This window comes from Vigna umbellata, chromosome 1 (genome assembly GCF_029865625.1).
Source record: "Vigna umbellata cultivar VRB3 chromosome 1, Vumbellata_1.0, whole genome shotgun sequence".
NCBI classification, from domain to species: domain Eukaryota; kingdom Viridiplantae; phylum Streptophyta; class Magnoliopsida; order Fabales; family Fabaceae; genus Vigna; species Vigna umbellata.
The window spans coordinates 32916994-32941852 of record NC_142165.1 but is presented as its reverse complement, the minus strand read 5'-3'; the positions used below and the strand labels follow the sequence as shown (position 1 = coordinate 32941852).

The 24859-nt window shown below is 33.6% G+C and overlaps 2 protein-coding genes and 1 pseudogene across 2 annotated transcripts; 1 reads left to right on the top strand and 2 right to left on the bottom strand.

Moving 5' to 3' along the window:
• The first annotated feature begins 3845 nt into the window (after positions 1-3845).
• On the top strand, positions 3846-5132 carry LOC148205194 (uncharacterized). Its single transcript, XM_088110192.1, has one exon. The coding sequence runs from the start codon at positions 3846-3848 to the stop codon at positions 5130-5132; it is 1287 nt and encodes a 428-aa protein (XP_087966318.1).
• An 11017-nt stretch (positions 5133-16149) lies between these two features.
• On the bottom strand, positions 16150-16536 carry LOC148205193 (uncharacterized). The gene has a single exon (XM_088103618.1). The coding sequence runs from the start codon at positions 16534-16536 to the stop codon at positions 16150-16152; it is 387 nt and encodes a 128-aa protein (XP_087959744.1).
• Positions 16537-19666: 3130 nt separating this feature from the next.
• LOC148205192 (uncharacterized) lies at positions 19667-21556 on the bottom strand (annotated as a pseudogene).
• Positions 21557-24859: the final 3303 nt, after the last annotated feature.

The following is a 24859-nucleotide window of genomic DNA, read 5'->3' as shown; positions in this document are numbered from 1 at the left end:
TCCCTCCGAACCACATCTTCATCTCTGCTTCACGACCATTCTCCACCGATTAGATCCTTTCTCACCGCCTAAAACACTTCTCCATCGCTCAAACCGCTTCCGCATCAAACCTTAGGTTTTCAACCGAACAAACCTCGAATCTCTAGTTTGTTCCTCGCTGTTCATCTTCGAATCCAAATGCTAGGGTTCTTGATTACGTCTGTTTCTTCCGCTGCTTCCCGGTCTTCATCTCGAGCAAATCCCGGTTTCTCGTCGTTTCCGGATTCAGCTCAAGCCGTCGCCTATCAAGTGGTAATCAGAGCTCAGGTTCTCCGCGCTTCGAAAGCTAAGTATCTCTCCATTGATTCGCGTCTCTGATCTGAGTTTAAGTTTCTTGCGTTGTTATGAAATTCACGAGTTGTTTCGATTCTGTCTTGATCTTATTCATTCGTGTTGAATCTCTTCAATATTCGTGTTGTTCATTATGATTCCTTCTCTGTCTTGTGTTGATTCATGTGTTTTTGGTCTTGATCTGTTCATTAGGTTTCTGCTTGAGTCATTTCTTGTATGCTAACCTTGTTTTGGTTGTGTCTTTCATCATCTTAATCGGTCCAAATTTTTGTTGAGTCATTTTCATTGCTGAATCATATTCTGTCATGTTTACAGTCATGTTTAATTGCTTAAAATGTCATAAATTTTGTGTTCAAAGCTGTGTTGAGTTTTTTCCTGAGATTCTGGAATATATGATCAGTGGCTATACACCATATGAGCTATGATACATTCATTGTGAGCTCGGGTGCATGCAAAAGTGACCGTAATCTCAGATTTAACGTACTGTTGAGGTGTATTTTGATTTGCGTTTATTGTCATGGCCAATACATATTATTTTGGTGATAAAATGCTTGAATGAGTTCGTATCAGGTGCACATCACTTAAGCCATGAATTGCTGAAGCAAATAGCTTGATGGCACCTTGTGAAAACTCCAGCAGTATCAAATTGCAGTTGGCCGATCTGCATTGTCTTGTTTGAGTCTAATTTTTGTTTTAAAATCTGTTCTGGCATATAGATCTTGCTGGAAATCTTACATTAACTTCCTCGTGTCGTGTTCAAGTTTCCCATTGTTGTTTTAAAGTCATCAATAATTTGTCCATTGACTCAATGAAACTTAAAACTGGTGGTGTGGTTGACCTGTTTGATTGCATAATTGGCTATTGCAAGTTCAATTTTCGAATTACTATGTTCTGCATCCAATTTTAATGCAAAACAAGTTGGTTTTGAAGTTTTAAACATGTTGAGATAGTTAATTCGAGTTATATCAGCCTTTGTGCGTTTTTCACCTTTGAAACCACCATTTTAAGTCAAAATTTTTATAAAGCAAGTATAGTGCAGTACTGAAATTTTGATTTGTGTGTTTATGATTCAGTTGGATTGTAGTAAGAGCTAGGGTCTGTTGAATGAAATCGAAACAGGTGAAAAAGAATATCTATACAAGTTTAAAAAGCATTCAGACCTTGTACAATCCAAATAAGTGAAGCTCCAAAATCAGAAACTGAAAACATTATCAATTATGAACTAATTTTGTTGGGGCATTGTATCAAACGCATTTGTAAAATTCAGTACTGGAGTCACTTAATTGTTTCTGCTCTAACTTGCTTGTTTGTTCTTCTTGCTTTTAAAATCTGTTCTAGTGCCAATCATAGGTTCAGTTTGAGTGCTTTCCTTCTTGATAGCTTTGTTTCTTGCTTGTCTTTATTGGTTATCTAGTTTGTCTGCAATGCATGTGAAATCTATTCTGCCAATCTTTAATTGAAGCTTTTAATTGCTTATTTCATCTGGTCTAGAGTTTCCTTCTGAGTTAGAGTCTGCTCTGCTGTTTGAGTGGTTGTACTGTTTGTCCATCACTTCGTTTTAGCCTAGCCATTTTCCTGATTGAAAAAATCTGTTTCCATTCTGGGTTTTGCTTTTGGGATTTGAAAGAAGGTAAGTGTGAATGGTAGCATATTAGGTGGTGGTGATCCACAAGATTCTTTGGCCTAGACTGAAAATTTCTCTTTTACATTTTCATTTGAGTGTTTAAATTTTTAAAGAGAAACCTCAGTGCTGTGAGCTTAGTAAGGCTAATTTAGCCTAAAATTCCTTGGCATTTGCAAGAGAGTTCAGTTTCAATTAACCATTTGTTGACTGTGTTCATTGTGCAGGAAAAGAAGTTGGAATAATTAGAATGAAGCAGCTGTGATTTGTTGCAACTGCAAATGAAATAACTGTTGTTCTCATTTATTATTGCCTGGTGATGCTATTTGTGCTTGTGAATGTTAAACTGTCATTGCACTCATTTTAGTTTCAAACATTGCTTGCTGAATTCATTGATATACTCACTGTTTTGAAAGTGAATTGTTGATTTTATGGTTTAATTGGGCATGTTGAATGTTGCTTCTGATTTAATAAAGACCTATGGGACTTGGTAGATGCATAGGAATTGCAAATAATGTGCTGATTGTTTTATGATCATTTCTGGAATTGCAAGAACACTGTTTTAAAACTGCCAATTTCTGATTTGCCTCACAATACTCTGTCCATTGATTTGATTAGCATGGTCCACTGATTTCTGAATTAGTTTAGGACATTATTCTTGACTGGTTTGGTCCATTGTTTCTGTCCAGTGTAATTCATTGAATTGTTGAAAAGGCTGCTCTAGTCATAATCAGTTGTGCATCAATCTGTTTTAATTACCAATGTATCAACCAGTTTTCACAAGTGATTAAAGCACCTAAATTCCAGTTCTGCCTTGGTGGTTGAATTAATTAGGTGGTTATTTTCTGCATTGAATTACATCCAATCTGAATTTAATTCACTGTGCTGGATTCTGTTGCTGGATTCTGTTGAGATTTAGGTGTGCAAAGCTGATGTGAATGAATCATTAGTTGAGCAGAATATTACTGAAGAAACAGTAGCAGAAAAAAAAAAAAAAACCTCAGTGTGTATCTTGGAACAGGATAGAAACAACCATTCAAAACAGGGAAGTTGTCTAACTTACCCTTTGTTGTGAATTGCTATTCTGTTTTAGCTTGTAAGTGATGTAAGTGATAATATTGAATGAGTATCCTGCTGATTTTGGTTGAAAATTAACTGTGCAGAATATTTGGAACAGTTTGAGAGCAAATAGGAATTATGCAATGTCTCAATTGCACAAGACCGAGAACGGGAAGGCTCATTTAAGTGTAACTTCCTTCTTCCAATATGTTTGTTAACAGCTCTCTGATCCAGCTTTGTACATTTGTGATTGTAGAGTTGAACCAAGAGCTAGGAGATTCCAACGTTGTCCAGAAGCAACCAAAAAGTGGAGCACTAGATTCTTCATGCGGATTTGAATCAGGACCAGGATTGAAGCATAGCTGTTATTTGTTTTTTTTTTTTAATTGTTTCTTCATCTGGTTTTGTAATAGGCTATATTGTTAGTTTTCTTAATTCCATTGTAAAAGGCCATTCAAAGTCCAAGTGTCTTGGAAGAGTCCTTGGTGCTCTTTCAACTCTTGGCAAAACTTTTCTTGTTGGTGTTTAATTTTTTTTAGTGTCTTACATTTAGGGTGACTTAGGCTAAAAGGGATTAAACTCTAAGCCTTGTCACATTAGAGTCCGCAAAGTCTCGTCTTTTACTGTTTAATTGTTGTGATTGTTTGTGAGTTGTGTTCTTTGATTTTAAAAGTGATTTTGTTTAAAAGATAACTAGTAGTAACCTAAGACATTTCTGGCAAGGCAAGACTTGGTACTTAAGCAGTCTTCATGACTCACCTCTCTTACCTGGGACTTGTCTAAGTGTGAATCTTGTAAATCTTTTACACTAGAAAAACTTTTAAAAAAAACAAAGATGTCTTGTTATCCATATAGGTCTGCTAGGAATTTTAATTTTGATAAGCAACTTAGTTACAAAGGAATCAAAAGAGAACATGATAAAGCTAGAAGGAAGTCTTGTTCATCTTATGAATTTGATAGGATTGAAGATGATTTGTATAAAAAAGCTAGTGAAAATATTCCATTCTTTGGTGATGATATTGGTGCATTAACATACCTAGCTTGGGAAAAGGAAATTAATGACATGCATTCATTCATGGTGAGAAAAAGTAAATATGAATCCTTCTATTCTAGAGATGATGAATCTTATATTCTTAATCTTTACACTTCTAGTTTTAAAAAGCATGCAAGAGAGTGGTGGGATGATAGGCAATATCATGTTAAGATAGGTAGAAAATATCCCATTTATGATTGGAATGAATTGAAAGCTTGTATGAGAAGAAAGTTTGTGCCTCGAGAAATTGAAAGAAACTTAGAACTTATGAGAGAGCTTATTAGAGAAGGTAAGTCATTCATTCAAAATTTAAATGGGTTCTCCCGTAGGGAAAGTGAGTTTCTAGAAAAACTCAAGAGGCTATGGGAAGAGACAAGCAAACATAGAATTGAGAGGTTAAAAAGAGAAAAACAAAAGCAAGAAGTAAGAGAAAAAAGAGAAATAGAGAGAAGAGAAAAAGATAGAAGAGAAGAGGAAGAACGAAATAAAAGAAAAGAGGAAGAGAGAAAGAGAAGAGAAGAGGAAGAAAACAAGAGAAGAGATGAGGAAGAAAGAGAAGAAGAGAAAAGAAGAGAGAAAGAGAGAAAAGAAACACTTAGAAGAGAAAAGGAAGAAGTTGAAAGGATAGAAATGGAAGAAAAGAAATCAAAGCAACTAAGGGCAACATCTCCTCCTACATTAGAAGTCAAACTCTTAAGGGGAGGTTTTCTATCCTCTCACTCTTATCCATTTATATTTGAATTTTTCAAATTTCACTTTTCTTTCAAAGAATTGGCCACTCCATCTTTAAAAATGTTATCACTTTCAACACATGCAAATTTCCAACTTGGGTTATGGTTACCTTTATGGTTACCAATAACTCAAGATACAAATAAAATTTCAAATGAAGAAAGGTTTCTTTGTTATATTAAAATTAAAAATTTCAAAATTTGGAAACCTTCTTCTACACATATTCTTTTATATATCTTATTGGGTCAAAGAAAACTAATTAGAGATATGTTTGATGCTTATTGCAGATGGATATTTGACCCAGGAGGAACCCTTATGAAGCTAACAAAAATAAGTCTTCAAAAGCACCATCAGATTTGAGGACAAATCCTTTCCAAGGGGGAGGGGATGATACGCGGGGACCAAGGCTAATTAGTTTAGTATAGTATTTCTTTTACTTTTATTAAAAACATGTGTAAAAGGTGTTAGGCATGTGCTAGATAGGAGGGACTTTTAGTCCTATATATAGAAATGCCACCACCTCTTGTAAGGGACTTTTGAGCATAATGAATTGTTATTCTGTTGAGAACACTCCAGATCAATTCTACCTTGAAAGTCAAAGCTAGAGAATCCCAAAGGATCTCCTCTAGCCACCTTCCATTCACACCATCCATTTTCTCATTTTCCATTATCAGATTCTCTCTCCTCCGTAGCATCCATCTCACGCCACTCTCATCAATTGAAAGCTTCCTCGGGGCTTGCATCATATCTAATGCCACGCGTGCCTTATTCCCTCACGAGATTTCATCAGCGAAGCCTCCGAATCCTTTTCCTCATGAGATTCGTCACCTCCGAATCTCAAACTTCTCACGTCTGATAGATCCCTCCGAACCACATCTTCATCTCTGCTTCACGACCATTCTCCACCGATTAGATCCTTTCTCACCGCCTAAAACACTTCTCCATCGCTCAAACCGCTTCCGCATCAAACCTTAGGTTTTCAACCGAACAAACCTCGAATCTCTGGTTTGTTCCTCGCTGTTCATCTTCGAATCCAAATGCTAGGGTTCTTGATTACGTCTGTTTCTTCCGCTGCTTCCCGGTCTTCATCTCGAGCAAATCCCGGTTTCTCGTCATTTCCGGATTCAGCTCAAGCCGTCGCCTATCAGCCTTGCTTTACGTTCATTCGGTCACCTTCAATATCGTTCGGCTTTAATGTTTTCTTCATTTATTTTCATGTTTTTAACTCTGATTAGTTGTATTAATTTCGTTTTAATGTTATCTTAAGCGTGCTTGGTTGGTCATTAGTGAGATTAAATCGTTTCCATGAGATTTATGGACTGTGATTTATATTTCTGTTGCCCAGGCTTGGCATTTTATTAAATCTGTTTGTATTCTTGCAATGGGTATACACTTAGTTGCCCAATTGGTGATTGTATCTCCGTTTAGTTGATCAATCTTTACATAATACATTGGATGGAATAGTTGTGTTGCATTCGCTTAGTTTGTGATTATGAAAACATGGTTAATCTTCACTTAGTTGGTTAACTTATGTCGGATTAGAGGTTAGAGTAGTTCTTAATTTTGTGTTGCATTTCAGTTTTAATTTTGTTAATTTCTTATCACAAAAATCTTAACCAACCCCCCCCCCCCCCACAAAGTGTTCGACCTAATTCCTGAACCACATTTGGTCCTTGAGAGACGACCTAGGAGTCACTTCCTAGTATTATACTGCACTTTTCATTGAACATTAAATTTGTATCGGGTGCGACCTCGATCAATGATCTAGAACTCAAAGTTAAAAATGAAACTCAATGATATAAAGTGTGTAGGGAATTAAACTTCACTATTTTGTTCTTATTCACGGTTATTGTTTCATTGAATTAACAAGGTTCATTCATTGTTCCTGGAAGTACACTAATGTAATCTTAGACGCATGTTTGTAATGATGGGTTTCCCCATGGTTGAGTTCCAAAACTTGGTGCTTGAGGTTGCTTCATGGTTAAGTTTTCCTCACGTAGTTTAGACACTATTTTCTTTATTTGAGTTGTGGAAGCAAAATTTGAATCTTCTAGAAACCGCCTTTATATGCTCAAGTTGTGATTCTGGGGCTTAAGCTATTGTGCTATATTTCTCTTAAATTTATAGAAATTCATCAAAAAATGAGTTTGCTACACATGTTCCTATCCAAATGTTTTTGCTGAATGTTTTATATATTAGAGAATAAAATCTATATTATATAATAAAATGAACAAGGTAAGTGCTAAAATGCATGTGAAATACAAGTAAAATAAGCACTTATCATAATCCCCATTTTTAAACGTTTGTTGTCCTCAACAAAGCAATTTAAATTTTACAAAATATTGGGTACTAAAATTGGTTGGATTAGAAGTTGTGACTGACTAGAAAAGAAAGTTTAATGACAATCTCACATTTTCTCCCAAGGCTAGCAGACAAAACATAGCCAATGATTAAGTTGCTCAAGAAGTCGGCCAAATTCACTTGGGATGACCAATGTCAGGAAAGGTTTGAGCAGATCAAATGTATCTTAATGTCCCCACTCATCTTACGCAAGCCAGATACAAATCTACCCATGGTAGTTTATATAACAGTTATCGTAGATGTTGTCAGTGCAACCCCTATCCAAGAAGTGGACAACAAGCAGCATCCTATCTACTTCATCAGCAGAACCTTCCAAGATTCTGAAACCATGTATCAAATGGTTGAAAAGGTGGCCCTATCCCCCATCACGACAACAATCGAGCTTAAACCCTACTTCCAAAGCCATACAATAGGTAAAGACCTCTTACCTTATACATAAAATTTTACAAAAACAAGGTGTTGCATGTAGGATGTTGTCTTGGTCTGTGGAGTTGTCAAAGTTTAATATCTGATTCGAGCCAAGGGGGCCAATCAAAGTGCAATGCTTGGCCAATTTCGCTAGTGAGTTACAAGGTTATCAAGTTTCGGAGGATGAAGGATGGATTTTATACGTAGATTGTTCTTCTAACCCCAAGGGAGCAGTAACTGGTATAGTATTTGAAGGGCCAAATAACGTCTTAATAGAAAAATTGTTGCACTTCAATTTTAAGACATCCAATAACAAAGACTGAGTACATGGTAGTCATTGTCGGCCTTACTCTGGCCAAAGAGTTTGAAGAATATAATAATTTGCCAAACTATTTCTTGACTCACAGTGGGTCATCTGATGAAGGACTACCAAGTAAAAGATACCTTACTCCTATAGTATTACCATTTGGTCAAAAACATGAATGACAACTTTTGCTTAGGCCAAACTCGAACACATATCAAGAGGAGATAATATGAGGATCGATGTGCTCTACAAACTAGCAAGCACAAAGAAGAAAGGATGAAATAAATCACTCCTATAATAAGTGTTGTATGTTAAGACAAGATTGACTATAATATTGAACTGTCTAAACGATCTACTGGGTTTTGAAGTTTAACAAACATTAAACGAAATCAGCATAAGACAATGTGATCAATAAAATAGCAACTTAGGTAAAATATAAGTAACTTGTGAAAATTCTCTAAGAAACTTAAATATCTTAGGCAAAGCCTTAGTAAAACACCTAAGTACGAAAATCTGCACCTCTAAAAAATTTCCCTAATTAATGCGTAAATGAGAGTCTTGTTGAATGCAACAAATGTTATACATCACTAGGTGATGATCAAAAAAACTCTCAATGTGTCTTGTTAGATAAAAGTTTCAAATGACATTTTTGGAAAACACGCTAAAAGTCTCAAATGATATTACAAAAACTTATGTTGAAAAATACCTTGCTACACGCACTTGTTCAATAGAACAGAGAAAAACTTAAAGAAGCACTTATGTAGGCTAGATGATACCATGTGCCAAACGATCTACTTCATCCAACGGTGAAGTCTTCATCAACTGTTTGGTATCACGATGTAAAGCTTAAATGATCAAAATGGTAGAAAATGTAAAAAACACTTTTTGGTTCTGAATAAGCATTAAATGCCATTAGATGCTCAACGTTTAAAACAAAAAAAGTGATAAGAGATAGACATATTTATTGCATGCATATCTACTCTACTTTATGCAAATTTTCTATTACACACATCCACCTGCTTCATTCTATGCAAATTAGAACTGGACGTTAGGAGTAAAGAAGACATTCACGGATAGCTAGACATGTGTGTCTAGTCGAAACTAGGAGTGGGGAAACTCTGATGTTTAACTTGGTGAAGTCAAACGATAGCTAGACGGGATTGTCTACTGGAAACCAGGAGGCGATGAAACTTAACTAAACAGTGTATCGGGAAGATACCAGGAGTGTTTAGGGATACCAGGAGTGGTGAAGAATACTACACAACCAGGAATCGGTGAAACTTAGTACTAGTCAGAGTAACGGTGGTTACTTGAAGTGACTAGGGATACCAAGAGCGGTGAGAATACTAAGTTGTAATCTTGTTGAAGATTATAATGGAATCGTCTAAGGTGTTAGAGGAGACTGGACGTAGCTCGGTGGAGCAAACTAGTATAGAAACATTTGCATGTTTATTGCTTTATTCTCTCCAAACACTTTTGTTAATAGGGGGAGCTTAACCTCTTTATATCTTAGTTTTTTATGATGAACAATTAAGAGATTATTAATGGTTTGTTGGACAACAAATGGCATAACAAATGTTTTATCTTTATCATGTTTGTGATAGATGTGTAATTCCATTAATGTTGAATGAATAAAGCTTAAAACAGATTAATAATCTCTTTTCCTGTATAAATAATCGATTAAATATGTTATATAATTTGTTAGATTTTCTTAGATCACTTAGAAAGCTAACAGGGGCAAACCGCTCTATTATAATTGATTATACAGAGTACATAACCGATTAAAATAGAGAAAAAGCATAATTTGTTATATAAGTGAGAGTATTTATTAAGGATGACAAATGGATAGCTAATATGATTAAGTATTGAAATAATCAATTACATAAGTTTGATAATCGATTAAATAAGAGAAATAGCCTAATCCATTACATAAATATCCTAATTTGTTAAGATTGTTAAACAAATCAATAAAAGGTTTAAGTGTTTAAATAATCGATTACACACATGGGATAATATGTTAAAACAGTGAAAAAGCATAACTGATTATGCAATTACCATAATCGATTATATTGCGATAACATTTGAAAATCTTATATATATGTGACTTGAAACTAGTTTCCATAAAGTTACAATTTTTAAATACTAACATTCTTGTTGAGCTTTGATTACAAGTGGTCTCAAGAAACATTCTTGGAGGATCTACGCTTTATTGGTTGATTACGCATCAAGATTCATTCAAGACTTTGTGATAAAGTGGTTCTGACTCAATATGTACTTGAAGAGTGTGTATTAAAGATCAAGTTTATTCAAACAATTTTTATTGTGTAATGTGCAGGTTTGCCAGGTGTTAAGAGTTGTGATTGCTCTTTTTTTGTTGTAAGAGATTGAGGTTGTTCATCTCTTGGATTGCTATTTTGATTTTGAAGGGTGAGAGGAGTGCATTGGGAGGATTGTCTCTATATTCTTATATACTCAATCATTATAGTGGAATCCATTCAACTAAGGATTTTGAAGGAGGACTAGATGTCGGCTTGTGATAGCCGAACCGGTATAGATTGCTTGTGTGCTTGATCTTTCTCTACTCTTTCTCTACTGGTTTATTCATTACTATTTCCTTATTGATTTCAGGAAGCCAATAACTCATAAATATTTCCAAAAGATCATTAAAAAGGGTTATTCTAATTCACCTCCTCTTGGCTTGAGATATAATGTCTTTCTTTTCTTACAACTTTTCTTACATGTCCTAAGTGTCAAAGCGACTGCAGTGGAATGGTTAGCGTGGAACAACAAACCAAGGGGGGGAGGGGTGAATTGGTTCCTAATAAAAACGTGTGCCTTTAAAATTTCTACTCAATTAAACTTACTAAGCAATTAATAATGACAAGTAAAATAGAGTAAGGTTGAGAGAAATTTGCACAAATGATTTTATCCTGGTTCAGATCTTACCAATTCTACGTCTAGTTCCTTATCTCAAAACAAGATAAACAAGTCACTAATCACAAAACAATTACAAACTACAATCACAAAGATACAATTTGTAAAAGTTTAGAAAACACCTCTCTTGATGCCACAAGAGATGAACCTACACCTCCTTTGAATCTTCACAAAGGATGAAACACTTCCTCTGAATACTTCACGAAGGATGACTTCCTCTTCCGAACACTTCCTTAGACACACCAAGGATGAACTAACTATTCCTCCGTCACCGTAGCAACACTTCACCAGATCCACAGACAAGAGTTTCCTTAGTAGAGCAAGAGCACACAATTCTCAAAGATTTCTGAGTACTTTTGCACATGGGAAGAGTTCTTGTTGAGAGAAAATGAGAGTCTATTTATAGACTCAACCAAAGGCTCTTCCATTTTTCGTTTTCAGCCTTTCTGACAGTGTTAATCGATTTACTTAAGTGGTTAATCGATTAACCACTAAAGGACAAACCAACGGATAATCAAACGGCTCGAAAATGGCTAGTTTTTCAAATGGTCTTATGGTTAATCGATTAACTACTCTGGTTAATCGATTAACTCTAATCGATTACTATTCATGTGAATAGTGTTTTAGCTATAGTGTTTTGCTACAGTAATTTGCTACAGTGATTTTACAAAAGCTTTCCATCACAATACAAGTGTTTTGCTACGGTGTTTTGCTACAGTAATTAGCTACAGTGTTTTGCTACAATAATTTGCTACAGTGTTTTTCTATACATATTTCTAAGAGTATTACAAAAGCTTTCCATCACAATACAAGTCTTCAAATCATCTTGATTCTTGATTGGTCTTCACTTGATTTGGGCATCATCAAAACTTAATCTCCATCGTTTTGCTAACATTCTTCTCCTTTTTGATGATGATCAAAAACTTCTTGATTTAAAGCTTTTGGTAATATACTGTATTCAAAACACAACTTAAGGAAGAAATTTTTTTTAGTGAACTTAGAAATAAGTTTAAGACTTTAAATATTTCTCCCCCTTTTTATTATAATTAAAAAGTTGTGATGGAAGACCATCAACAAATCACATTGGACCTCTTACTGGAGCCATGGCAAGAAAGATTCAAGAAGAAGAAGGATCACCTAACAATTTATTTCTATGGAAGGTTACTTATGAAAATCCTTCTAAAAACTAATATTTATAAATAATTTTTTTGGTAGAATACAATAAAGGCAAGAACCATGGCCAACCAATCAGATTTGGGAAAAGCACTCTTCAAGGAATTAGTACCAAGTGCCCTCAAACAGGGGGGGTGTCCATCGCAGATGCACCAAATGGACTTCCCAGCTCACGTGCGCCCAAGTGCCTTCAGGAGAGGGGCGCTCCAGCGCCAGTGGAGCTGCATGAGGCACGTTTTGGCAGCATTGTCTATGTGACCCAGCATGCTTCCCGTGACCTAGCTAGCTTGGCCTCCAAGCTCGTTTCTTATTTTGAATTTTGGAGGGAAATTAGATCAGAATTGAGGCCCATCTTTGCCTATAAATAAGAGGGCCTCCCCTTTGTAATTGGATCTTTTGAGCTTAGTGAAATGTTGCTGAATTCATTTCCCAGCCTATTGCTCTTGAGTCACTCTTGATTTTTGACTTCTCTACCCTTCCTCTAGCTTCCTTCCTCTGTAGGAAGGCCCTTTGAGCTGTGAGGCCTTACCCACACACTTCTCTTCACCTTAAACACTTCAAAGACTTCATTATCTTCCATTTACCGTTGCACCTATTTCCATGGCTATTCTACTCTGGTCTAGAGCTCTTCCTTGCGTGAATCCAGTTGGAAGTAGTGTCCACAAAGTTGTGTTAAATTGCTCCCCCTAAATTAATTAGAAGATATACTCCACCTTAATAAAAGCATGTATGCATAGGAATATTAAGGAAAAAGACAACATACATTTTATTGAATTCAAATAAACATTCAACCATACAAGAATGGATAGTATACATGGGTATAAGGAGGGATGAGAGGTGTTAAAGAACCCCGGAAATAGGTTGCCAATGTCCAAAAATGTGAAATATGATCGGTTTTCAAAAATATGCAACATGTAACGCTGGTTAATTGATTAACTCCATGGGTTGATCGATTAACGCTAATGGATTAGCTGCTATGGTTAATCGATTAACTGACGTTGATTTTCGAAAATTTCTAATTTTGCCCTATTTTCAATTCTAAGAGATTTATAATATTCCTAAATCTCTTCTAAGCTCATAAAATATATCCTTAGGCAGTGCTTTAGTGAAAATGTCAGCTAATTGATGTTGTGTATCAATATATTATATCTCCCAATCTCCTATTTGCACATGATCTCTAAGGAAATGATGCCTAATCTCTGTGTGCTTGGTTCTAGAGTGTATTATGGGATTCTTTGTAAGATTTATTGCACTTGTATTATCACACTTAAGTGGTATATGATCTAAATAAATGTCATAATCCTCTAATTGTTGTTTCATCCATAAAATTTGTGCACAACAATTTCCAGCAGCAATATATTTGGCCTTAGTGGTTGATAAGGCTACACAGGCTTGTTTCTTAGAGTGCCAAGAAACTAAGGAACTACCTAGAAGATGACATGTTCCACTAGTTCTTTTTCTATCTATCTTACAACCTCCATAATCTGCATCAATAAAACCTACAAAACTAGGTTCCGTTCCTGATGGATACCATAAACCAAAGGATGTAGTTCCCTTAAGATATTTCAATATATGTTTAACTACTGTAAGGTGAGATTCTCTAGGACTAGATTGATACCTAGCACACACACAAACACTCTGCATAATGTGCGGTCTACTAGCAGTAAGGTATAACAAAGAACCTATCATGCATCTATATTTAGTTTGATTTACCTCTTTACCTTACTCATCTTTGTCAAGATAGCAAGAGGTTCCCATGGAGGTAGATGCTTCCTTTGCTTTGTCCATTTCAAACTTCTTAAGAATTTCTCTACAATACTTAGTTTAAGAAATGAACGTACCTTCTTTCATTTGCTTAATTTGAAGACCGAGGAAGAATGTTAATTCTCCCATCATAGACATTTCAAATCCACCCTGCATAATCTTAGCAAATTCCTCACAAAGAGATTTATTAGTTGATCCAAATATAATATCATCAACATATGCTTGAATGATCAAAATATGTTTTTCGACTCTTTTAATGAACAAAGTTGAATCAACTTTTCCTCTATTAAAATTATTTTCTAAAAGAAAATTGCTAAGTCTTTCATACCAAGATCTAGGTGCTTGTTTTAAACCATAAAGTGCTTTCTTTAACTTATAGATGTGATTTGGAAATTTCAAATATTCAAAATCGGGTGGTTGTTCAATATACACATCTTCTTTTATAAAACCATTTAGAAATGCACTTTTAACATCCATTTGAAATAACTTAAATTTCATTATAGATGCATAACAAGCTAGAAGCATACGTATTTCCTCTAACCTGGCAACTGGAGCATATGTCTCATCATAATCTATACCTTCTTCTTGACTATATCCTTAAGCTACAAGCCTAGCTTTATGTTTGGTGATATTTCCATCTTTATCCAGTTTGTTTCAGAACACCCATTTTGTTTCAATCACTTAATGAGTGTCTTCCCTAGAAATCAATCTCAAACTTGATTTCTTGCAAACTAGTTGAGTTCTTCTTCCATTGCTATACACCAGTTTTCATCTTGAAGAGCTTCCTTAATTTTCTTAGGTTCTATCTACGACACAAAATCTACATTCATACAAAAATTTACTAAATTTCTTCTAGTGTTTACCCCTTTTGGTATGTCGCCAATGATGTTGTCCAATGATAATCCTCTAGGTTGTTGCCATATTTTGTTTAGATCTTCATCTTGAGGATTATTATCATTCTTCTCTTCATTTTTTGTCTTCTGCAAGTCTTCATTTTCACCTACATCTGAATCATCTGACTCAAGAGGTTTTGCCTCAAGGTCTACAATTTAATCAAAGACAACATGCACAGATTCTTCTATTTCAAATGTGTTCCGATTAAAAACTTTATAATCTTTGCTTGTTAGAGAATATCCAAGAAAAATAGTTTTATTGGCCTTAGAATAAAATTTTCCTAATTATTCTTTTCAAATATTTAAAACAAAAATATTTTTAAAAACATATTCTTAAATATGAAGCATTCGGTACCCAACTACTTTGTATGGGTCCTTTGGGTTAGATTGAATAAATTTGAAATCATTTTACAACCCAAATATGTCTACCACTAGGAACACCATAATGCTTAATTCTACATTTATTTGAAGTATGACCTTTTTCCATACAATAAAAGCATGATTCAACATTTGTGTTCCTATAAGTTGTTCCTTTTTCTACCCAAGTTCTACGAGTTTTATTGTTTTGTTTATTTTTAATTTTAGGAACATACTTATTTTTAACAATCTTATTTTCATTATTTTTACTACATTCTCCTAAGGTTGTTTCATCTAGTAGTTTCTTATAATTAGCACAAGATGCACATTCATCACTACTAGTATATTTACCTTTTTCATAAAATAAAATTTTATTTTTCAAATTCTTATTTTCATCAATAATAGTTTCAAAATTTGTTTTTAAGTTCTTATTTTCTTCAAGAGTATTTTCAAAATTTAATTTTAATTCTTTGAAATCCATTTTCAATTTCTTATGAGTTATAATTTTTGAGATTCTACTAATAAAGCAGCATAAGTATCATGCAATTCATCTTCACTATCATATTGACTAGAATTATCTGAATCATTAAATGTACTTCTTGGCTTCCAGCAATGTCATTATCTGCCATTAGATAGATGTTTGCTTCTTCATCAGAATCGCTTAAGTCAGAAATTGTTTCGTTGTCATCGTCCCATGCGATGTAGGCTTGCTTTTTCTTGAAGAATTTCTTTTCTTTCTTTTCTTCACCCTTCTTTTGATTTGGGCAATCAACTTTTAAGTCTCCTTTTTCTTTGCAATCGTAGCATCTATAATTTGAGGAAGATCCTTGATTTTCTTTCTTTTAGTATTTGAATCTCCCTTTGCCCTTTGATTTCATGAACCTGTTGAGCCTCTTGATTAGTAGACTCAAATTTTCTTCTTCTTCTGAGTCTTCATCTTCCATTTTGCTTTTGCTCTTTTCTACCTCAGATTTGAAGGCTAGAGTCTTTTTCTTAGTTTTTGCTTCTTCTTCATCTAGTCTTCCGAGGTCAAGTTCATGCTCTCTCAACTTTCCAAATAATGTCGCCATGGTCATTGTGTTTAGATTTTGTGACTTAGAAATTGCAATCACTTTTGGTTGCCAAGACTTGTCTAAAGATTTCAAAATTTTTATGTTATGCTCATCAGTATCGAAAGACTTACCTAGTCAATAAGATGGTTGATGATGTTGGTGAAGCATTTCTGAACATCTATTATTGATTCTCCTTGTTTCATCCTGAACATTTCGTATTCCTGGATTAAGGTATTCTTTCTAGCTCTCTTTACATCATCTGTAGCTTCGTGAGTTACTCTCAGCACTTCCCACATTTCTTGTGCAGCCTTATAGACAGAAATCATGTAAAACTCGTCAACAGTTAAAGTAGATGAAATAATATTACGAGCTTTTACATCATTACCAAATTTTTTCTTGTCTTCAGCAGTCCATTGGTTACGGGGCTTTGGTTCTTGCGTATTGTTAGTTGGAACAAAAGGACCAAATGCAACAGCATCCCAAATATCTACATCAATAGATTCCATAAAAATTTGCATTCTAACCTTCCAAAATGCGTAATTTTCACCTGTGAATAGTGGTGGTCTATTGATAGAAGAACCCTCTACGAAAGTTTGATACGATCCCACCATTTGAATGACTATCAAAACAAGCTCTGATACCAATTGTCAGAGCGGCTGTAGCGGAATGGTTAACGTGGAACAACAAAACAAGGGGGGTGAATTGGATCTTAATAAAAACATGTACCTTTAAAATTTCTACTTAATTAAACTTACTAAGCAATTAATAATGACAAGTAAAATAGAGTAAGGTTGAGAGAAATTTGCACAGATGATTTTATCCTGGTTCGGATCTTACCAATCCTACGTCTAATCGCTTATCTCAAAACAAGATAAACAATTCATTAATCACAAAACAATTACAAACTACAATCACAAAGATACAATTTGTAAAAGTTTAGAAAACACCTCTCTTGATGCCACAATAGATGAACCTACACCTCCTTTGAATCTTCACAAAGGATGAAACACTTCCTCCGAATACTTCATGAAGGATGACTTCTTCTTCGAACACTTTCTTAGACACACCAAGGATGAACCAACTATTCCTCCGTCACCGTAGCAGCACTTCACCAGCTCCACAAACAAGAGTTTCCTTAATTGAGCAAGAGCACACAATTCTCAAAGATTTCTAAGTACTTGAGCACAAGGGAAGAGTTCTTGTTAAGAGAAAATGAGAGTCTATTTATAGACTCAACCAAAGGCTCTTCCATTTTTCGTTTTCAACCTTTCTGACAGTGCTAATCGATATACTTAAGTGGTTAATCGATTAACCTCCCTGGTTAATCGATTACTATTCACGTGAATAGTGTTTTAGCTACAGTGTTTTACTACAGTGATTTGCTACAGTAATTTTACAAAACACTTTTCTTTTTCTAATCTAAGTCCTATACATATTTCTAAGAGTATTACAAAAGCTTTCCATCACAATACAAGTCTTCAAATCATCTTGATTTTTGATTGGTCTTCACTTGATTTGGGCATCATCAAAACTTCATCTCCATCATTTTACTAACACTAAGAAGCTTCGTAATCATTTTAGAATGGTTAGAGCAAGGACCTTAGCTAATATATCCACTTTGGTTGGATCCACTTCTATGTCTTTTTAAAAATTCGTGTCTAAGGCCAATTCTTTCTTTCACCATGAAATGACACTTTTCCCAATTAGAACCAAATTTGTATCCACACATCTTCTTAAAACTATGTTATGGTTCTCCAAAAATGAGTCAAATGAGGAACTAAAGACTCAAAAGTCACCCATGAATCTTTCTATGCTTTTCTCCACCAACTATGAGAAAATGGCTAGCATACATATTTGGAAGGTAGATAGAGCACAATAAAAAAAATCGTGTAAGTTGTGCTATTTATTTTTGTATATTATGACATTTTCAAACATCATTATTACGCGTGTGACGTTTTTCGAAAACGTAGTAATTCTTACCACCGTAAAGTATAATATGACATTTTGTAGCCAAATGCCGCAACAAACATTACTTTATAAATTGTATAAAGTGAAATTTTGAAGAGGTTATTAATGTAGTTAAAAATTACTTTATTTACTTACGGGAAAATAAATCCAATGAAAACAATACTTAAGCATATCACAAGATATTTATAAATCTCACTATTGTAAATAATTCCTTAATAAAATATTTTATTATTTATCATTATTCATTATATTTATAATTTTATAATTCAATGATATTTTATTATTTATTATTCATCTATATTTATAATTTCATAATTCTATATATCTTTTCCTTAATAATAACAACTTAAAATATATACACAAATTATAAAACTATAAAAAAAAATGTCAGTATACAACTAAAACTAAACAAAAAGAGGTTTTCTTGATTGTTCAAGAATTTCAAAGTACTGAAAGGTTAAAAGTTAAAACATCCAAACATAAAACAAACAATATTAATAGTAATTGTGAAATCCCAATACAATTCTACATTTAAATTTAATCCTAATATGTTTTGTTCCACTACTTGATCGTGTTACATCATTTAGAGACGCACTAGTGTAGAAGTGACATATTATGACAAGTAAAAGTGGACCTTATATGATAGGTGTTTTGGCATTATAGTTCTCGGAGTCATACTTTCAAGTTTGGGGTGTCTATACAAAGGGAAGAGAATCATAGCATCCAAGGGAGATCAATAACAACATTTTTGTGTGTTGCAGTTTAATTCTATTATATATGTGCTTGTGACACAAAGACAATTGGTGGAACATAAATTATAAGCTATCATTGTACCATCAAAAGCATTTAATCAAACAATCAACCCAATGAAATATTAATTCTCATGTACTACCAAAAATATGAAAATAATATACGAAAATAGAAGACTTTACCTAGGTAATATTCGCTGAGATCGTCTTCTTCGTGTGGAGGAGAGAAGTTCGAATCTATGAAGCTCTCTTTGAAGCATTTGAAATCATTGGTGGTGGAAACTCAGTGCTTGATCGGACCCAAACACCTTAGAACAAAAGGGGAATTCGTCACTCGATCCTTTGCAAATGCTTCCGGCAAACTCACAACGTGATCTCTACGATTGATCTCTCTTCTTTGTCTACCACGACAACAACAACATCGGTGTTCTTGCATGACGTTCGATGCAATGGTGAACAAAATGATGAATTGAGAAAAGAGACAATGCAGGGAACACGTGAATTTGAAAGAAATTAGGGATTGAGAAGATATAATAAACGCGTGAAAGGGGAGGGAGTTAGGAATTAGGAATTAAGAGATTCATGACAAGTGCTTTACCACCATTCATAACATATTTTGAATCAATTTTGCCACTGTGTCATGTTTATTATGACATTTGTTAAGTTAACAACCATAAAAAATGTCTAGTATGATAGATCTTCCTAGACCTGCCATAATATATTTTATACAAAATTTCAACTTTGTCACCGTGTTGACATATTATGACAACTTTGTCACCTGTCATAATAAGTCGTTATAAAATCATGTTTTTCAACTAGTGACGGCATCCTTCACATTCAATGAATGGAGAATATAAGTAATTGAATAATCTTAAATAACAATACAAGTAATTTTCTTAAGTAGATTATACCACATTACAATATGGATGTATCAAAGCAACAACCATTGCAGAGGTTGAGGAAGATCTTCTCTAGAGGCCATGTAGGGAAGAACTGTCGGCATTTGATTCATTTGGTTATTGACAAGCTCACTTTCCATCTTCACGAACTTGTCCCCTGTATTTGATGATGAAGTTCGACTAGATAAAGCAAAGTTGATTCCACTTAATTTTGCAAGGGACATTGCTGAAAAACAAGTATAGGACAAGCTCCAAATGAAAGTCCTTTAACCTGAATATTGTTTTCAAAATATGACACCAACGGAATATTTGGAGATATATCTGATGCAGTTTCTAGATTTTTGAACATCAAATCATCAATATTTTCATTCATAAAAATGTCAAACATCATCATGTCCTAGTTAATAACAAATTTATACTACCAGACATATAATCTTTCGTGTAGTAATTTCCTCATGCCATGCTCATGTTAAATTGTCAAATCTTCAATAATTGTGTTAAAAGTAGAAAAAGAATTATCTGGCAAGTTAATTGTTTCAGCTTTCTAGTATAATGTGGTTGATAAATCAGAACCCAAGAGGATTTAGCTTCAACTGGATCAATTAGGAAATGATTAAGAATTCTAAAGGAAACCTTCAAATATAGAATACAAAATTGAGAGTATCTCAGATTCTTGCATGCGTTGACCTGCAATTTATGTGTCTTCCTTCATTTGAGAATATACACAGGAGTGTGCATATGTTGGCATCAACAATGGGTGGCTTGAGGAATATCGTTTCTCATGCCTCTGGTTATAGTTTCTATACCTAAACTACAGGATGTTATTGCAATAATAATATGGAAAATATAATTAATCTAGTATTCCCACCATCGTTTTTCTTGCAAGGACAAAACAATCTCTGAAAGTTTATTTTGTCTGAGGTTATTAAATAATTTGGTTACTGCAGTAGTTTGTAATATTTCTAATAAACTCCTGTAACTAAATGATGGTATAAAAATCAATAACAATATTGTTAATTAAATAATTTTTTTTGTAATATTTTTTACCTTGTATATAGTACCACCTTCTAGTTATGTAACATGTTAATTAAATAATCTCTTTTCTTTGGTTATTGATATGCTATCCTAATTCTCGGCTATAGTATATCTGCAGGTCTCTCGGTCATCTTACAAGAATGATGTAGGTTGTTTCAAACTCAAGCATCTAACTGTGGTCCACCATAATTACTCTGGTTGACCTTAATTACCCTTTAGGAAAAATTCAGTTTATTTATCATTCAAAATAAGGGTACAGAGAGTGAATTGTTGCCTATATACTGACAGTTAATGGCTGCCTAATAAATTCAAACTAAATTAAAATCGTGCTTCCTATATACAGAGAGTTAAAACCGTGCTTATTATATGTAGAGAGTTTATATCCTTTCTTTACATGCAAATATAGTCAACAGTTATGACACAAAATCCCAGCAAGTTGAGCAAGTTAATGAACAAACACGGCAATGAACAAAGTTCAAGCAGGCAGAACAGACCATATATAGTGCAGTAAACAAAATTCCAGCAGGCAGAACGTACCACATATAGTACAGTGGACAGTAAATCCATACCAGACCAGGCAGAACATGTTACATACAAGACACAATAAAGTTATACACAAAATTGCATAACTGAATTCAATGAATAAAGTTACCCTATTCATAGCCTGGTCATTTACTTAGGTGCCATTTTTTCTCTTATGACTTATCTTCCACATTTTAGCTCTACCAATAGTTCTACCCGTCTCTATTTTCTATATATTCCAAGACAAATTTTATAAGTTAAAATTAGAGCACAACTAAATATCAGTATTAAGAATTGAATGAGTAAAAAGTTACCAAATGAGCCCTTGTTGACAAAAAAAACAGCACTGGTGAGGAATAGTTCATTTCTTTTCCTAATATTTCTATTTCTGTTACACAAAATGAAATAAGTTCTTTTCCAATTTAAAGTGAAGCTTATTTAAATATACTAATTAAAAAAGTTGTACCAGTGGGTAAGGCTTGAGGCGTTAATTAACAAAAACAACCCATCGATCCATATTGACATTCTTTGGACAATTCTTAATGATCTCATTTCTATTCACTGGGTGAATCATAAAACTCAAGCTTACATCATTTAGAATTGTCATTTGAGTCCCTAATTCATGGGTTGGTCTCGACTTTTTTTCTAAATCCAAGTCTTATTTTTCTAACTCAATCGAAAGAGTTTTTTAAAAGTCCCAACTCCAAAGTCCCACGTAAAGTGGGTTGAGAGGAGTTGGTCCCCAAAACTAAATTAGTTTACTTTTAATGCATTTTTAGTTATTTCTTTCATTTCCTTTACAATATCTTTGTTTCCTTTGTACCGTCGTTCATCTTAACGAGACTTGTTTACGTGAAAACATTTTGTCAGGAAGACTTTCGGTATAAGGACCACTCGTTTGAGTCGGTTACCAAGACAAATAATCGGTTCTGATACCACTGTTGGGTATAACGAGGAGGAGGTTCACCGGAGAGGCACAATACCAATGAGATATGAGTCCAACCATATAAGAGATTGACACCCCTCTCTACCCAAAACCTTAAGACAATGGGTTAATGGGTATTTCATCTTTATATAGTGTTATATTTTCTCATTTCTATCCAATGTATGACTTAGACTCACACTTGGATTCCCAACACTCTCGCTTGTAATTTTCAACTTTCGCATGATATTTTACTAATATCTTTTCTTCTTGACTCTAAATACCTTTTTACAATGTTAAATACCTAATAAAAATTATAGTTTAAGAACTTTATTGTACAAAAGTAACTTTTTATTATCTAATAAAAAATAGTTAGTTTTAATAGAAATTAATGTAATAATTTTGTACAAATTTAGAAAAAATGGAAGGTAATTTATATTTTCTTCTAATAATGAAAACTTATTATTCTCAAAGAATATATAAATATTAGTTTTATAAAAAGTTATTTTAAATAATTTTTTAATTATAATAATATTTTAGATACATAATATCATTACTTTTTGAAAAGTTAAAAATATAATATATGTTGAGTTTGTTTAAGATTAAAGATAAGGTGATTTTGAAAGAAATAAAAAGTTCAAAATAAGTTACCTTTGTAAGTTCAAAAATTACTTATATTTGGATATAATAGTAAAACACAATTTCTATTAATTCTTTCATATTTTGAAAGTTTTTATGAACTTTTGATAAATTATTTAAAAAAGACTATATATAAATAAGTTGTTAACTTAAATTTAGTTTTCACATCTAAAATATAATAAGGGCGTTTCAAATTAAAAGGAAATGATTTTTCTCAGAAGAATCATCCATAAAAAAAATTAAACAAGTTATTATTTTTATAAAACAGTGTTAATATAACATAAATGTTTTCGTATATCAAGATTGAATAAAAATACACACAATTTTATAAAATTAAAAAAAAAAAATACTAGATGTTTATACAGTTACATAATTTGATTCAAGAATGCATGACTAGAACTTAGTAAGAGAACTTTTGAATATTATTAGGAATGAAATAGTTAACATGTTAAAACAAGGTCCATGGACTGGCCTTGACCCATAGAACTTTTATGGATATTTTGGCCTATGAATCTTTTGAGATATGATTTTATACTAGTTCAAATCTTACCAATTCTACGTTCATGTGCTAATCTCAAATTGAGAGATCAATTATTCACTATCACAAAATAAAATAAATTTTGCAATCACACATGCACAAGTTTAAAGGTTTAGAAAACACCACTCTTGAGGCACAAGAGATGAAACTCACTTCCTTGACACCACAAGGGATGAACACTTCCTCTGACACACAAAAGATGATCGCTAGCTCTGACCACTTCCTTTGACATATAAAGAATGATCGCTTCTTCATAACACTTCCTCTGACACACAAAGTGTTAAAATAGAATGACTCAATTTCTCACACCAAGAGGGGGGTGAATTGGTGAAGTGTGAAAAACAAAATCTTTTAAAAAATTTTTCACAAAAAGGGATGACTTTATACTTTTCTTGAATTGCAAGGTAAAAGATTTTAAATGCAGCGGAAACTTAATCCAATAAGTATAGAAACTAATCGATTGAATAAAAGAGAGTAGGGATCGGGAAATTCAAACACTGAATTTTTATACTGGTTCGGCCAAGCCTACATATAGTGTCATTCCAACCACGGGAAGCTAATGCACTCTAAATATCAAGGTTTTTATAGAGACCTCACGTCAAAAATATAAAACACTTCTCTAACCCTCTAATCTAATATAGGTAGTCAACAACAAGATTAGTAGCAAGAATCCTCTCTTCTGTCGTCTAACCCCTTTGAGGCACCCTCAAAGTCAAGAACACACATGTTCTTCTTCATGTAGTCACAACAGGGAACTCAAACCAATCTTCATAAGATTGCAGAATCTGATCATGCAGTAACACCCAAGTGTGAAGATTTTATCAGTCTTTAAAACACAATAGTCTTGCTCTTCAAGAAATCACAAGTTGTTAATCACCACGGTCAATCTTGTTTCTTGGAGCTTTTCCTCTCTTTCTGTAAGATCACCGCTTTCTGTAAATGATATGAAATTGTTAGAATCACCAAAAGTTCTTACAAAATTCAAATCTGCGTCAATTTATAATATAACAAATATTAGACGCATTTTAATCAATTGAGTTATTAACGTAATCGAATATAACCATCAGTTATAACAGAATTAGCAGCGGTCAAACAAAAAATTGAATGTACAATTAATGCAATTGACTATCATTTAATGCTTGGTCATTCAATTATTTGTACAAACTCCAACCAAAGACAAAGATGAAGTATCTGAGTCTGACAGTGAACAAATCTCTGTATCTCCTAAGTCTGAGTTTGAAAGATTTGTGGTGAATAAGTTTGAGAAAACCTCCAAGAGAGCTGTGAAGTTGAAGAAATCTCTTATGCGAATGAATGAGAAAATGGATGAAATTATTAAGAATTATGTGGAAAGGTCAACATCAACAGAGAAATCAACTGATGAGAATGATGAGTCTAGTTAAGAGGATTCTGTGGAAATATCTGTATCAGAATAGGGTTATAGGACTACATGTTTTAGAGTCCTATGATTATAGATTAGGGGGTTGATGTGTTTTGTTTTCTGTGTTTCTTTTGTATTGCTCGCTCTATATGCCATCTTTGTTTTGTTTCAATCTGATTGTAATCCAT